Source organism: Salmo trutta, chromosome 20 (genome assembly GCF_901001165.1).
Source record: "Salmo trutta chromosome 20, fSalTru1.1, whole genome shotgun sequence".
Classification (NCBI taxonomy): Eukaryota; Metazoa; Chordata; class Actinopteri; order Salmoniformes; family Salmonidae; genus Salmo; species Salmo trutta.
Window position 1 is genome coordinate 10,697 of NC_042976.1, and position 16,445 is coordinate 27,141.

The 16,445-nt window shown below is 46.8% G+C and overlaps 1 protein-coding gene across 2 annotated transcripts in view; it reads right to left on the reverse strand.

Annotated features, from left to right (window-relative positions):
- Positions 1-8,032: 8,032 nt before the first annotated feature.
- Positions 8,033-16,445, reverse strand: part of LOC115155374 (speckle-type POZ protein-like A) — a 96,863-nt gene continuing 88,450 nt past the window's right edge. For both annotated transcript variants that reach the window (XM_029701934.1, XM_029701933.1), the window contains one exon: positions 8,033-9,506. In XM_029701934.1, the coding sequence (XP_029557794.1) occupies positions 9,362-9,506 (145 nt within the window). In that variant the 3' untranslated portion in view covers positions 8,033-9,361. The remainder of the gene's footprint in view (positions 9,507-16,445) is intronic.

The window sequence follows — 16,445 nt, forward strand, 5'->3', positions numbered from 1 at the left end:
GTCCTCTATAATCATACTGGACCACAGCTCTGTCCTCTATAAACATACTGGACCACAGCTCTGTCCTCTATAAACATACTGGACCACAGCTCTGTCCTCTATAATCATACTGGACCACAGCTCTGTCCTCTATAAACATACTGGACCACAGCTCTGTCCTCTATAAACATACTGGACCACAGCTCTGTCCTCTATAATCACACTGGACCACAGCTCTGTCCTCTATAATCATACTGGACCACAGCTCTGTCCTCTATAAACATACTGGACCACAGCTCTGTCCTCTATAAACATACTAGACCACAGCTCTGTCCTCTATAAACATACTGGACCACAGCTCTGTCCTCTATAAACATACTGGACCACAGCGCTGTCCTCTATTAACATACTGGAGCACAGCTCTGTCCTCTATAAACATACTGGAGCACAGCTCTGTCCTCTATAAACATACTGGACCCCAGCTCTGTCCTCTATAAACATACTGGACCACAGCTCTGTCCTCTATAAACATACTGGACCACAGCTCTGTCCTCTATAAACATACTGGACCACAGCTCTGTCCTCTATAAACATACTGGACCACAGCTCTGTCCTCTATAAACATACTGGACCACAGCTCTGTCCTCTGTAAACATACTGGACCACAGCTCTGTCCTCTATAAACATACTGGACCACAGCTCTGTCCTCTATAAACATACTGGACCACAGCTCTGTCCTCTATAAACATACTGGACCACAGCTCTGTCCTCTATAAACATACTGGACCACAGCTCTGTCCTCTATAAACATACTGGACCACAGCGCTGTCCTCTATAAACATACTGGACCACAGCTCTGTCCTCTATAAACATACTGGACCACAGCGCTGTCCTCTATAAACATACTGGACCACAGCTCTGTCCTCTATAATCATACTGGACCACAGCTCTGTCCTCTATAATCATACTGGACCACAGCTCTGTCCTCTATAAACATACTGGACCACAGCTCTGTCCTCTATAAACATACTGGACCACAGCTCTGTCCTCTATAATCACACTGGACCACAGCTCTGTCCTCTATAATCATACTGGACCACAGCTCTGTCCTCTATAAACATACTGGACCACAGCTCTGTCCTCTATAAACATACTGGACCACAGCTCTGTCATCTATAAACATACTGGACCACAGCTCTGTCCTCTAATATCATACTGGACCACAGCTCTGTCCTCTATAAACATACTGGACCACAGCTCTGTCCTCTATAAACATACTGGACCACAGCTTTGTCCTCTATAATCATACTGGACCACAGCTCTGTCCTCTATAAACATACTGGACTACAGCTCTGTCCTCTACAAACATACTGAACCACAGCTCTGTCCTCTATAAACATACTGGAGCACAGCTCTGTCCTCTATAAACATACTGGACCACAGCTCTGTCCTCTATAAACATACTGGACCACAGCTCTGTCCTCTATAATCATACTGGACCACAGCTCTGTCCTCTATAAACATACTGGACCACAGCTCTGTCCTCTATTAACATACTGGACCACAGCTCTGTCCTCTATAAACATACTGGACCACAGCTCTGTCCTCTATAAACATACTGGACCACAGCGCTGTCCTCTATAAACATACTGGACCACAGCTCTGTCCTCTATAAACATACTGGACCACAGCATTGTCCTCTATTAACATACTGGACCACAGCTCTGTCCTCTATAAACATACTGGACCACAGCTCTGTCCTCTATAATCATACTGGACCACAGCGCTGTCCTCCATAATAATACTGGACCACAGCTCTGTCCTCTATTAACATACTGGACCACAGCTCTGTCCTCTATAAACATACTGGACCACAGCGCTGTCCTTTATAATCATACTGGACCACAGCTCTGTCCTCTATAAACATACTGGACCACAGCGCTGTCCTTTATAATCATACTGGACCACAGCTCTGTCCTCTATAAACATACTGGGCCACAGCTCTGTCCTCTATAAACATACTGGACCACAGCTCTGTCCTCTATAAATATACTGGACCACAGCTCTGTCCTCTATAATCACACTGGAACACAGCTCTGTCCTCTATAATCATACTGGACCACAGCTCTGTTCTCTATAAACATACTGGACCACAGCTCTGTCCTCTATAAACATACTGGACCACAGCTCTGTCCTCTATAAACATACTGGACCACAGCTCTGTCCTCTATAATCATACTGGACCACAGCTCTGTCCTCTATAATCATACTGGACCACAGCTCTGTCCTCTATAAACATACTGGACCAAAGCTCTGTCCTTTTTAAACATACTGGACCACAGCTCTGTCCTCTATAAACATACTGGACCACAGCTCTGTCCTCTACAAACATACTGGACCACAGCTCTGTCCTCTATAAACATACTGGACCACAGCTCTGTCCTCTATAAAAATACTGGACCACAGCGTTGTCCTCTATAAACATACTGGACCACAGCTCTGTCCTCTATAAACAAACTGGACCACAGCTCTGTCCTCTATAAACATACTGGACCACAGCGCTGTCCTCTATTAACATACTGGACCACAGCTCTGTCCTCTATAATCATACTGGACCACAGCGCTGTCCTCTATAATCATACTGGACCACAGCTCTGTCCTCTATAAACATACTGGACCACAGCGCTGTCCTCTATAAACATACTGGACCACAGCTCTGTCCTCAAAAATCATACTGGACCACAGCTCTGTCCTCTATAAACATACTGGACCACAGCTCTGTCCTCTATAAACATACTGGACCACAGCTCTGTCCTCTACAAACATACTGGACCACAGCTCTGTCCTCTATAATCATACTGGACCACAGCTCTGTCCTCTATAAACATACTGGACCACAGCTCTGTCCTCTATAAACATACTGGACCACAGCTCTGTCCTCTATAATCATACTGGACCACAGCTCTGTCCTCTATAAACATACTGGACCACAGCTCTGTCCTCTATAAACATACTGGACCACAGCTCTGTCCTCTATAATCACACTGGACCACAGCTCTGTCCTCTATAATCATACTGGACCACAGCTCTGTCCTCTATAAACATACTGGACCACAGCTCTGTCCTCTATAAACATACTAGACCACAGCTCTGTCCTCTATAAACATACTGGACCACAGCTCTGTCCTCTATAAACATACTGGACCACAGCGCTGTCCTCTATTAACATACTGGAGCACAGCTCTGTCCTCTATAAACATACTGGAGCACAGCTCTGTCCTCTATAAACATACTGGACCCCAGCTCTGTCCTCTATAAACATACTGGACCACAGCTCTGTCCTCTATAAACATACTGGACCACAGCTCTGTCCTCTATAAACATACTGGACCACAGCTCTGTCCTCTATAAACATACTGGACCACAGCTCTGTCCTCTATAAACATACTGGACCACAGCTCTGTCCTCTGTAAACATACTGGACCACAGCTCTGTCCTCTATAAACATACTGGACCACAGCTCTGTCCTCTATAAACATACTGGACCACAGCTCTGTCCTCTATAAACATACTGGACCACAGCTCTGTCCTCTATAAACATACTGGACCACAGCTCTGTCCTCTATAAACATACTGGACCACAGCGCTGTCCTCTATAAACATACTGGACCACAGCTCTGTCCTCTATAAACATACTGGACCACAGCGCTGTCCTCTATAAACATACTGGACCACAGCTCTGTCCTCTATAATCATACTGGACCACAGCTCTGTCCTCTATAATCATACTGGACCACAGCTCTGTCCTCTATAAACATACTGGACCACAGCTCTGTCCTCTATAAACATACTGGACCACAGCTCTGTCCTCTATAATCACACTGGACCACAGCTCTGTCCTCTATAATCATACTGGACCACAGCTCTGTCCTCTATAAACATACTGGACCACAGCTCTGTCCTCTATAAACATACTGGACCACAGCTCTGTCATCTATAAACATACTGGACCACAGCTCTGTCGTCTAATATCATACTGGACCACAGCTCTGTCCTCTATAAACATACTGGACCACAGCTCTGTCCTCTATAAACATACTGGACCACAGCTTTGTCCTCTATAATCATACTGGACCACAGCTCTGTCCTCTATAAACATACTGGACTACAGCTCTGTCCTCTACAAACATACTGAACCACAGCTCTGTCCTCTATAAACATACTGGAGCACAGCTCTGTCCTCTATAAACATACTGGACCACAGCTCTGTCCTCTATAAACATACTGGACCACAGCTCTGTCCTCTATAAACATACTGGACCACAGCTCTGTCCTCTATAAACATACTGGACCCCAGCTCTGTCCTCTATAAACATACTGGACCACAGCTCTGTCCTCTATAAACATACTGGACCACAGCTCTGTCCTCTATAAACATACTGGACCCCAGCTCTGTCCTCTATAAACATACTGGACCACAGCTCTGTCCTCTATAAACTTACTGGACCACAGCGCTGTACTCTATAAACATACTGGACCACAGCTCTGTCCTCTATAAACATACTGGACCACAGCTCTGTCCTCTATAAACATACTGGACCACAGCTCTGTCCTCTATAAACATACTGGACCACAGCTCTGTCCTCTATAAACATACTGGACCACCTATAAACATACTGGACTACAGCTTTGTCCTCTATAAACATACTGGACTACAGCTCTGTCCTCTATAAACATACTGGACCACAGCTCTGTCCTCTATAAACATACTGGACCACAGCTCTGTCCTCTATAAACATACTGGACCACAGCTCTGTCCTCTATAAACATATTGTAGGACCACAGCTCTGTCCTCTCTAAAGATATTGTAGGACCATAGCTCTGTTCTCTCTGAAGATATTCTAGGACCATAGCTCTGGAGTGGTGCTGTGGTCTATGCATCACTGCAGTATCTGGTTTGAATCCAGGCTGCATCACATCCGGCCGTGATTGGGAGTCAGCGTTGTCTGAGTGTGGCCATCATTGTAAATAAGAATTTGTTATTAACTGACTTGCCTCGTTAAATAAAATAAAAATTTGCCACAGTCCTGTCTTCACAACTCCTTGGTCCAGTATGAACTTTTATCTTTACGTTTGATGGAACATGATGCTTAGTTTAATTGGGATAGATGAACCACACTTTAAAGATGCATAACAACAGGACTTTGTGTTGGGCAAGTTGTACAGAAGAGATTTGTCTGGAGATGTATCTACTACTAAGGAGGCCACTGTTTCTACAGTAACCAAGATAATTCTGAAGCTTAATTTGATCACAGGGGCAAAGGTACATTCATGCTGCTGCAGTGTTAATACTGGGATGCTGGTTTGATGTGGCTTATTGAGCCCATATTCTATTAGGTAAATAAATAAAAATGTATTTAGCAGTAACATCTTGATGTTAGCTATGGATGAGGGCCCACAGGTGTGAAGACTGACTACAACAGTAACCGTGTAGGAGAAGCAGGCAGACCTGGTGAGGTAAAGGACAAACCGATATAACAGCCATCACGGAACACTTGACCACGTGATGAATTAATGGCAGGTAAATAAAGCTGCATCTTTAATGGGTTAATGCAGGCATTCTCTCAGACAACTATCTTTAATGGGTTAATGCAGGCATTCTCTCAGACAACTATCTTTAATGGGTTAATGCAGGCATTCTCTCAGACAACTATCTTTTCCCAACATTGCAACAGAACACAGAATGACTGAGTAATTCCATGTAAAAGGATGTCACTTTCATTCATTTACAAAATCTTCTAAATAGGTAACTGTCATACCACATAACAGCAGCTATGACACTGTTAACGACCAACATGACCCATCAATATACATCATGGCTGTACGACCAACATGACCCATCAATACACATCATGGCTGTACGACCAACATGTGACCCATCAATATACATCATGGCTGTACGACCAACATGACCCATCAATACACATCATGGCTGTACGACCAACATGTGACCCATCAACACACATCATGGCTGTACGACCAACATGACCCATCAATACACATCATGGCTGTACGACCAACATGTGACCCATCAATACACATCATGGCTGTACGACCAACATGTGACCCATCAATACACATCATGGCTGTACGACCAACATGTGACCCATCAATACACATCATGGCTGTACGACCAACATGACCCATCAATACACATCATGGCTGTACAACCAACATGACCCATCAATACACATCATGGCTGTACGACCAACATGTGACCCATCAGTACACATCATGGCTGTACGACCAACATGACCCATCAATACACATCATGGCTGTACGACCAACATGTGACCCATCAATACACATCATGGCTGTACGACCAACATGACCCATCAATACACATCATGGCTGTACGACCAACATGTGACCCATCAATACACATCATGGCTGTACGACCAACATGTGACCCATCAATACACATCATGGCTGTACGACCAACATGACCCATCAATACACATCATGGCTGTACGACCAACATGTGACCCATCAATACACATCATGGCTGTACGACCAACATGTGACCCATCAATACACATCATGGCTGTACGACCAACATGTGACCCATCAATACACATCATGGCTGTACGACCAACATGACCCATCAATACACATCATGGCTGTACGACCAACATGACCCATTCATGCAGGTACAGATCAGGAAAAGTTTACATTTCTTCCATTGATGAACTGAATCAGTTGAGGAGGTCTTGACTGCTTAGAATGTGAAGCTGGCCTGACCCCTGACCCCTATAACAAAGGCAGTAATAATGGACAGTGATACTCAGCCTCCTGTACAGGTCCAAGACTGCTGGAGCCTAGTTTGCACTGGGACTGGACTCAATTAATTAAAATCCTTTACAGATACTTGTAGATAATTGCAGAAAAGAATACAGGACCATGCATTTGTCTTTCCCACATTTTTCTTTTGCCAAGCACAATAGATGAACAATATACCATGAGTGAACAAAACATTAGGAACACCTTCTTAATATTGAGTTGCAACCCCCTTTTGCCCTCAGAACAGCCTCAGTTCATCAGCGCATACTCTAGAAGGTGTTGAAAGCGTTCCACACTGATGCTGGCCCATGCTGACTCCAATGCTTTCCACAGTTGTGTGAAGTTGGCTGGATGTCCTTTGGGTGGTGGATGTTCTTGATACACACAGGAAACTGTTGAGTGTGAAAAACCCAGCAGCGTTGCAGTTCTTGACACACTCAAACCGGTGCACCTGGCACCTACTACATTTTACAATTACATTTTAGTCATTTAGTAGACGCTCTTATCCAGAGCGACTTACAGTAGTGAATGCATACATTTCATTAAAAAAAAATACCCCCGTACTGGTCCCCCGTGGGAATCGAACCCACAACCCTGGCGTTGCAAACACCATGCTCTACCAACTGAGCCACACGGGACCTACTACCATACCCCGTTCAAAGGCACTTAAATCTTTTGTCTTGCCCATTCACCCTCTGAATGGCACACATACACAATCCATGTCTCAAGGCTTAAAAATCCTTCTTTAACCTGTCTCCTCCCCTTCATCTACACTGATTGAAGTGGATTTAACAAGTGAATAAGGGATCATAGCTTTCACCTGGATTCACCTGCTCAGTCTATGTCATGGAAAGAGAAGCTGTTCCTAATGTTTTGTATACTCAGTGTATAAATATTTGCAAGTTGGTAGTAGTACGGAAAGCTAAAATCTCTTGAAGTTGAATCTATAGATTGCTCTTTGCATAAGTGATCATCCAATGGGGAGACTGTTTGGGGAAAGAGCCTTTCCAATTCGTCCAATACTTTTTCTAGTGTAGAGGCAGAGACATTCGACATGTTCAAGTCATCCATACAATAATAACAGCATCAACACTGTCTTTTAATGATAGGAAACAGCCTTCTGAAGATGGTTGAACGGTCATTTACATAGAAATGGTGCCATCAATATGGGGCATACTCATCTTTTAAAAAGTGTAAAGAATTGACCTTGCACTGAAAGTGTTCACGCTTTTTAATGTCTAGTCACAAAATGGGCTTAACATTACAAATATATAATATTTCCCATGAATCAAACCCTTAACACGTCCCTATAGAACTCCATATCAAAATGACTACATTATGGGAACTAGTGCAATCTGGAGGCAGCCTGGTCTGTGGGACGGGGGCAGCCTGGGACCGGGGCAGCCTGGTCTGTGGGACGGGGGCAGCCTGGGACCGGGGCAGCCTGGTCTGTGGGACGGGGGCAGGACGGGGGCAGCCTGGGACGGGGGCAGCCTCGTCTGTTGGACGGGGGCAGCCTGGTCTGTTGGACGGGGCAGCCTGGTCTGTGGGATGGGGCAGCCTGGGACCGGGGCAGCCTGGTCTGTGGGACGGGGGCAGCCTGGTCTGTGGGACGGGGGCAGCCTGGGACGGGGGCAGCCTGGTCTGTTGGACGGGGGCAGCCTGGGACCGGGGCAGCCTGGTCTGTGGGACCGGGGCAGCCTGGTCTGTGGGACGGGGGCAGGACGGGGGCAGCCTGGGACGGGGCAGCCTGGGACGGGGCAGCCTGGTCTGTGGGACGGGGCAGCCTGGTCTGTGGGACGGGGGCAGGACGGGGGCAGCCTGGGACGGGGCAGCCTGGTCTGTGGGACCGGGGCAGCCTGGTCTGTGGGACGGGGGCAGCCTGGTCTGTGGGACGGGGCAGCCTGGTCTGTGGGACGGGGGCAGGACGGGGCAGCCTGGGACGGGGCAGCCTGGTCTGTGGGACGGGGCAGCCTGGTCTGTGGGACGGGGGCAGGTACAGAGTCAAATAGGGAGAACACAGTAGATCAGCTCCAATGGCAGATAGATTAAGGCCATTTGAAATTACAGAAAAATAGCAGACAAAACTTGAGGACCAAAACCCAAACGTTACTTTGTAGCAGTTGGAGTCAGTCTCCCATTCTCCCAGCCCTGTTCAGATAGTCTGTCCGTAGCATCCTGTTGGTTTCTATGAGGGGACTGGGGGGGGAATCTCTTCTTTATAGTCCTGTGTCTCATCTCTCAGTCTGGATCAGAGGGCTGCCTCAGCTCTCAGTCTGGATCAGAGGGCTGCCTCAGCTCTCAGTCTGGATCAGAGGGCTGCCTCAGCTCTCAGTGTCTGGATCAGAGGGCTGCCTCAACTCCTAGTGTCTGGATCAGAGGACTGCCTCAGCTCTCAGTCTGGATCAGAGGGCTGCCTCAGCTCTCAGTCTGGATCAGAGGGCTGCCTCAGCTCTCAGTCTGGATCAGAGGGCTGCCTCAGCACTCAGTCTGGATCAAAGGGCTGCCTCAGCTCTCAGTCTGGATCAGAGGGCTGTAGCAGTCAGGACTGTTTTAGGCGTTTCCTCGGCAGGCCAAAGGGCGGGCACTGTGCCGATGCCAGGGCTCTGAAGGCCTCGGCCACTAAGTGAGGGTGGGACTGGATCATTGACTTCCAGCCTGCCGTCTCCATTATGTCCATGGCATGACTGAAATACAACAGCAAATAGACAGGAAATTAACATAGAGACATTGAAAACCAATCTAGATGAATGGGGCTGTAATGATAGAATAAATACCCCATCCCCATTCAGGTAGTCTATTAATCTCTCTCCCCATCCAGGTAGTCTATTAATCTCTCTCCCCCATCCAGGTAGTCTATTAATCTCTCCCCCCATCCAGGTAGTCTATTAATCTCTCTCCCCCATCCAGGTAGTCTATTAATCTCTCTCCCCCATCCAGGTAGTCTATTAATCTCTCTCCCCATCCAGGTAGTCTATTAATCTCTCCCCCCATCCAGGTAGTCTATTAATCTCTCTCCCCCATCCAGGTAGTCTATTAATCTCTCTCCCCCATCCAGGTAGTCTATTAATCTCTCTCCCCCATCCAGGTAGTCTATTAATCTCTCTCCCCCATCCAGGTAGTCTATTAATCTCTCTCCCCCATCCAGGTAGTCTATTAATCTCTCTCCCCCATCCCCATCCAGGTAGTCTATTAATCTCTCTCCCCCATCCAGGTAGTCTATTAATCTCTCCCACATCCAGGTAGTCTATTAATCTCTCTCCCCATCCAGGTAGTCTATTAATCTCTCTCCCCCATCCAGGTAGTCTATTAATCTCTCTCCCCCATCCCCATCCAGGTAGTCTATTAATCTCTCTCCCCCATCCAGGTAGTCTATTAATCTCTCTCCCCCATCCAGGTAGTCTATTAATCTCTCTCCCCCATCCAGGTAGTCTATTAATCTCTCCCACATCCAGGTAGTCTATTAATCTCTCTCCCACATCCAGGTAGTCTATTAATCTCTCTCCCCCATCCCCATCCAGGTAGTCTATTAATCTCTCTCCCCCATCCAGGTAGTCTATTAATCTCTCCCACATCCAGGTAGTCTATTAATCTCTCTCCCACATCCAGGTAGTCTATTAATCTCTCTCCCCATCCAGGTAGTCTATTAATCTCTCCCCCATCCAGGTAGTCTATTAATCTCTCCCCCATCCAGGTAGTCTATTAATCTCTCTCCCCCATGCAGGTAGTCCATTAATCTCTCTCCCCATCCAGGTAGTCAATTATTCTCTCTCCCCATCCAGGTAGTCTATTAATCTCTCCCACATCCAGGTAGTCTATTAATCTCTCTCCCCATCCAGGTAGTCTATTAATCTCTCTCCCCCATCCAGGTAGTCTATTAATCTCTCTCCCCCATCCAGGTAGTCTATTAATCTCTCTCCCCCATCCAGGTAGTCTATTAATCTCTCTCCCCCATCCCCATCCAGGTAGTCTATTAATCTCTCTCCCCCATCCAGGTAGTCTATTAATCTCTCTCCCCCATCCAGGTAGTCTATTAATCTCTCTCCCCCATCCAGGTAGTCTATTAATCTCTCCCCATCCAGGTAGTCTATTAATCTCTCCCACATCCAGGTAGTCTATTAATCTCTCTCCCACATCCAGGTAGTCTATTAATCTCTCTCCCCCATCCCCATCCAGGTAGTCTATTAATCTCTCTCCCCAATCCAGGTAGTCTATTAATCTCTCCCACATCCAGGTAGTCTATTAATCACTCTCCCACATCCAGGTAGTCTATTAATCTCTCTACCCATCCAGGTAGTCTATTAATCTCTCCCCCATCCAGGTAGTCTATTAATCTCTCCCCCATCCAGGTAGTCTATTAATCTCTCTCCCCCATCCAGGTAGTCTATTAATCTCTCTCCCCATCCAGGTAGTCAATTAATCTCTCTCCCCATCCAGGTAGTCTATTAATCTCTCCCCCATCCAGGTAGTCTATTAATCTCTCTCCCCATCCAGGTAGTCTATTAATCTCTCTCCCCCATCCCAATCCAGGTAGTCTATTAATCTCTCCCCCATCCAGGTAGTCTATTAATCTCTCTCCCCATCCAGGTAGTCTATTAATCTCTCTCCCCCATCCCCATCCAGGTAGTCTATTAATCTCTCCCCCATCCAGGTAGTCTATTAATCTCTCTCCCCATCCAGGTAGTCTATTAATCTCTCTCCCCATCCAGGTAGTCTATTAATCTCTCTCCCCATCCAGGTAGTCTATTAATCTCTCTCCCCATCCCCATCCAGGTAGTCTATTAATCTCTCCCCCCATCCAGGTAGTCTATTAATCTCTCCCCCCCAATCCAGGTAGTCTATTAATCTCTCTCCCCCATCCAGGTAGTCTATTAATCTCTCTCCCCCATCCAGGTAGTCTATTAATCTCTCCCCCCATCCAGGTAGTCTATTAATCTCTCTCCCCCATCCAGGTACTCTATTAATCTCTCTCCCCATCCAGGTAGTCTATTAATCTCTCCCCCCCATCCAGGTAGTCTATTCATCTCTCTCCCCCATCCAGGTGGTCTATTAATCTCTCTCCCCATCCAGGTAGTCTATTAATCCCCCATCCCCATCCAGGTAGTCTATTAATCTCTCTCCCCCATCCAGGTAGTCTATTAATCTCTCCCCCATCCAGGTAGTCTATTAATCTCTCCCCCCATCCAGGTAGTCTTTTAATCTCTCCCCCATCCAGGTAGTCTATTAATCTCTCTCCCCCATCCCCATCCAGGTAGTCTATTAATCTCTCTCCCCCATCCAGGTAGTCTATTAATCTCTCTCCCCATCCAGGTAGTCTATTAATCTCTCTCCCCCCATCCAGGTAGTCTATTAATCTCTCTCCCCCATCCAGGTAGTCTATTAATCTCTCTCCCTCATCCAGGTAGTCTATTAATCTCTCTCCCCCATCCCCATCCAGGTAGTCTATTAATCTCTCTCCCCCATCCAGGTAGTCTATTAATCTCTCTCCCCCATCCAGGTAGTCTATTAATCTCTCTCCCCCATCCAGGTAGTCTATTAATCTCTCTCCCCATCCAGGTAGTCTATTAATCTCTCTCCCCCATCCAGGTAGTCTATTAATCTCTCTCCCCCATCCAGGTTGTCTATTAATCTCTCCCCCCCATCCAGGTAGTCTATTAATCCCCCATCCCCATCCAGGTAGTCTATTAATCTCTCTCCCCCATCCAGGTAGTCTATTAATCTCTCTCCCCCATCCCCATCCAGGTAGTCTATTCATCTCTCTCCCCCATCCCCATCCAGGTAGTCTATTAATCTCTCTCCCCCCATCCCCATCCAGGTAGTCTATTAATCTCTCTCCCCCATCCAGGTAGTCTATTAATCTCTCTCCCCCCATCCAGGTAGTCTATTAATTTCTCTCCCCATCCAGGTAGTCTATTAATCTCTCTCCCCCATCCAGGTAGTCTATTAATCTCTCCCCCCATCCAGGTAGTCTATTAATCCCCCATCCCCATCCAGGTAGTCTCTTAATCTCTCTCCCCCATCCAGGTAGTCTATTAATCTCTCTCCCCCATCCCCATCCAGGTAGTCTATTAATCTCTCTCCCCCATCCCCATCCAGGTAGTCTATTAATCTCTCTCCCCATCCAGGTAGTCTATTAATCTCGCTCCCCCATCCCCATCCAGGTAGTCTATTAATCTCTCTCCCCCATCCAGGTAGTCTATTAATCTCTCTCCCCCATCCCCATCCAGGTAGTCTATTAATCTCTCTCCCCCATCCAGGTAGTCTATTAATCTCTCTCCCCCATCCCCAATCCAGGTAGTCTATTAATCTCTCTCCCCCATCCAGGTAGTCTATTAATCTCTACCCCATCCAGGTAGTCTATTAATCTCTCTCCCCCATCCAGGTAGTCTATTAATCTCTCTCCCCCATCCAGGTAGTCTATTAATCTCTCTCCCCATCCAGGTAGTCTATTAATCTCTCTCCCCATCCAGGTAGTCTATTAATCTCTCTCCCCATCCAGGTAGTCTATTAATCTCTCCCCCATCCAGGTAGTCTATTAATCTCTCTCCCCCATCCAGGTAGTCTATTAATCTCTCTCCCCATCCAGGTAGTCTATTAATCTCTCTCCCCATCCAGGTAGTCTATTAATCTCTCTCCCCCATCCAGGTACTCTATTAATCTCTCTCCCCATCCAGGTAGTCTATTAATCTCTCCCCCCCATCCAGGTAGTCTATTCATCTCTCTCCCCCATCCAGGTGGTCTATTAATCTCTCTCCCCATCCAGGTAGTCTATTAATCCCCCATCCCCATCCAGGTAGTCTATTAATCTCTCTCCCCCATCCAGGTAGTCTATTAATCTCTCCCCCATCCAGGTAGTCTATTAATCTCTCCCCCCATCCAGGTAGTCTTTTAATCTCTCCCCCATCCAGGTAGTCTATTAATCTCTCTCCCCCATCCCCATCCAGGTAGTCTATTAATCTCTCTCCCCCATCCAGGTAGTCTATTAATCTCTCTCCCCATCCAGGTAGTCTATTAATCTCTCTCCCCCATCCAGGTAGTCTATTAATCTCTCTCCCCCATCCAGGTAGTCTATTAATCTCTCTCCCTCATCCAGGTAGTCTATTAATCTCTCTCCCCCATCCCCATCCAGGTAGTCTATTAATCTCTCTCCCCCATCCAGGTAGTCTATTAATCTCTCTCCCCCATCCAGGTAGTCTATTAATCTCTCTCCCCCATCCAGGTAGTCTATTAATCTCTCTCCCCATCCAGGTAGTCTATTAATCTCTCTCCCCCATCCAGGTAGTCTATTAATCTCTCTCCCCCATCCAGGTTGTCTATAAATCTCTCCCCCCCATCCAGGTAGTCTATTAATCCCCCATCCCCATCCAGGTAGTCTATTAATCTCTCTCCCCCATCCAGGTAGTCTATTAATCTCTCTCCCCCATCCCCATCCAGGTAGTCTATTCATCTCTCTCCCCCATCCCCATCCAGGTAGTCTATTAATCTCTCTCCCCCATCCCCATCCAGGTAGTCTATTAATCTCTCTCCCCCATCCAGGTAGTCTATTAATCTCTCTCCCCCATCCAGGTAGTCTATTAATTTCTCTCCCCATCTAGGTAGTCTATTAATCTCTCTCCCCCATCCAGGTAGTCTATTAATCTCTCCCCCCATCCAGGTAGTCTATTAATCCCCAATCCCCATCCAGGTAGTCTATTAATCTCTCTCCCCCATCCAGGTAACCTATTAATCTCTCTCCCCCATCCCCATCCAGGTAGTCTATTAATCTCTCTCCCCCATCCCCATCCAGGTAGTCTATTAATCTCTCTCCCCATCCAGGTAGTCTATTGATCTCTCTCCCCCATCCCCATCCAGGTAGTCTATTAATCTCTCTCCCCCATCCAGGTAGTCTATTAATCTCTCTCCCCCATCCCCATCCAGGTAGTCTATTAATCTCTCTCCCCCATCCAGGTAGTCTACTAATCTCTCTCCCCCATCCCCAATCCAGGTAGTCTATTAATCTCTCTCCCCCATCCAGGTAGTCTATTAATCTCTACCCCATCCAGGTAGTCTATTAATCTCTCTCCCCCATCCAGGTAGTCTATTAATCTCTCTCCCCATCCAGGTAGTCTATTAATCTCTCTCCCCATCCAGGTAGTCTATTAATCTCTCTCCCCATCCAGGTAGTCTATTAATCTCTCTCCCCATCCAGGTAGTCTATTAATCTCTCTCCCCATCCAGGTAGTCTATTAATCTCTCTCCCCATCCAGGTAGTCTATTAATCTCTCTCCCCATCCAGGTAGTCTATTAATCTCTCTCCCCATCCAGGTAGTCTATTAATCTCTCTCCCCCATCCAGGTAGTCTATTAATCTCTCTCCCCCATCCAGGTAGTCTATTAATCTCTCCCCCCATCCAGGTAGTCTATTCATCTCTCTCCCCATCCAGGTAGTCTATTAATCTCTCCCCCCATCCAGGTAGTCTATTAATCTCTCTCCCCCATCCAGGTAGTCTATTAATCTCTCTCCCCCATCCAGGTAGTCTATTAATCTATCTCCCCCATCCAGGTAGTCTATTAATCTCTCTCCCCCATCCAGGTAGTCTATTAATCTCTCTCCCCCATCCCCATCCAGGTAGTCTATTAATCTCTCTCCCCCATCCAGGAAGTCTATTAATCTCTCTCCCCCATCCCCATCCAGGTAGTCTATTAATCTCTCTCCCCCATCCAGGTAGTCTATTAATCTCTCTCCCCCATCCCCAATCCAGGTAGTCTATTAATCTCTCTCCCCCATCCAGGTAGTCTATTAATCTCTACCCCATCCAGGTAGTCTATTAATCTCTCTCCCCCATCCAGGTAGTCTATTAATCTCTCTCCCCATCCAGGTAGTCTATTAATCTCTCTCCCCATCCAGGTAGTCTATTAATCTCTCTCCCCATCCAGGTAGTCTATTAATCTCTCTCCCCATCCAGGTAGTCTATTAATCTCTCCCCCATCCAGGTAGTCTATTAATCTCTCTCCCCATCCAGGTAGTCTATTAATCTCTCTCCCCATCCAGGTAGTCTATTAATCTCTCTCCCCATCCAGGTAGTCTATTAATCTCTCTCCCCCATCCAGGTAGTCTATTAATCTCTCTCCCCCATCCAGGTAGTCTATTAATCTCTCTCCCCCATCCAGGTAGTCTATTAATCTCTCCCCCCCATCCAGGTAGTCTATTCATCTCTCTCCCCCATCCAGGTAGTCTATTAATCTCTCCCCCCATCCAGGTAGTCTATTAATCTCTCTCCCCCATCCAGGTAGTCTATTAATCTCTCTCCCCCATCCAGGTAGTCTATTAATCTATCTCCCCCATCCAGGTAGTCTATTAATCTCTCTCCCCCATCCAGGTAGTCTATTAATCTCTCTCCCCCATCCCCATCCAGGTAGTCTATTAATCTCTCTCCCCCATCCAGGTAGTCTATTAATCTCTCTCCCCCATCCAGGTAGTCTATTAATCTCTCTCCCCATCCAGGTAGTCTATTAATCTCTCCCCCCATCCAGGTAGTCTATTAATCTCTCTCCCCCATCCAGGTAGTCTATTAATCTCTCTCCCCCATCCAGGTAGTCTATTAATCTCTCCCCCCCATCCAGGTAGTCTATTCATCTCTCTCCCCC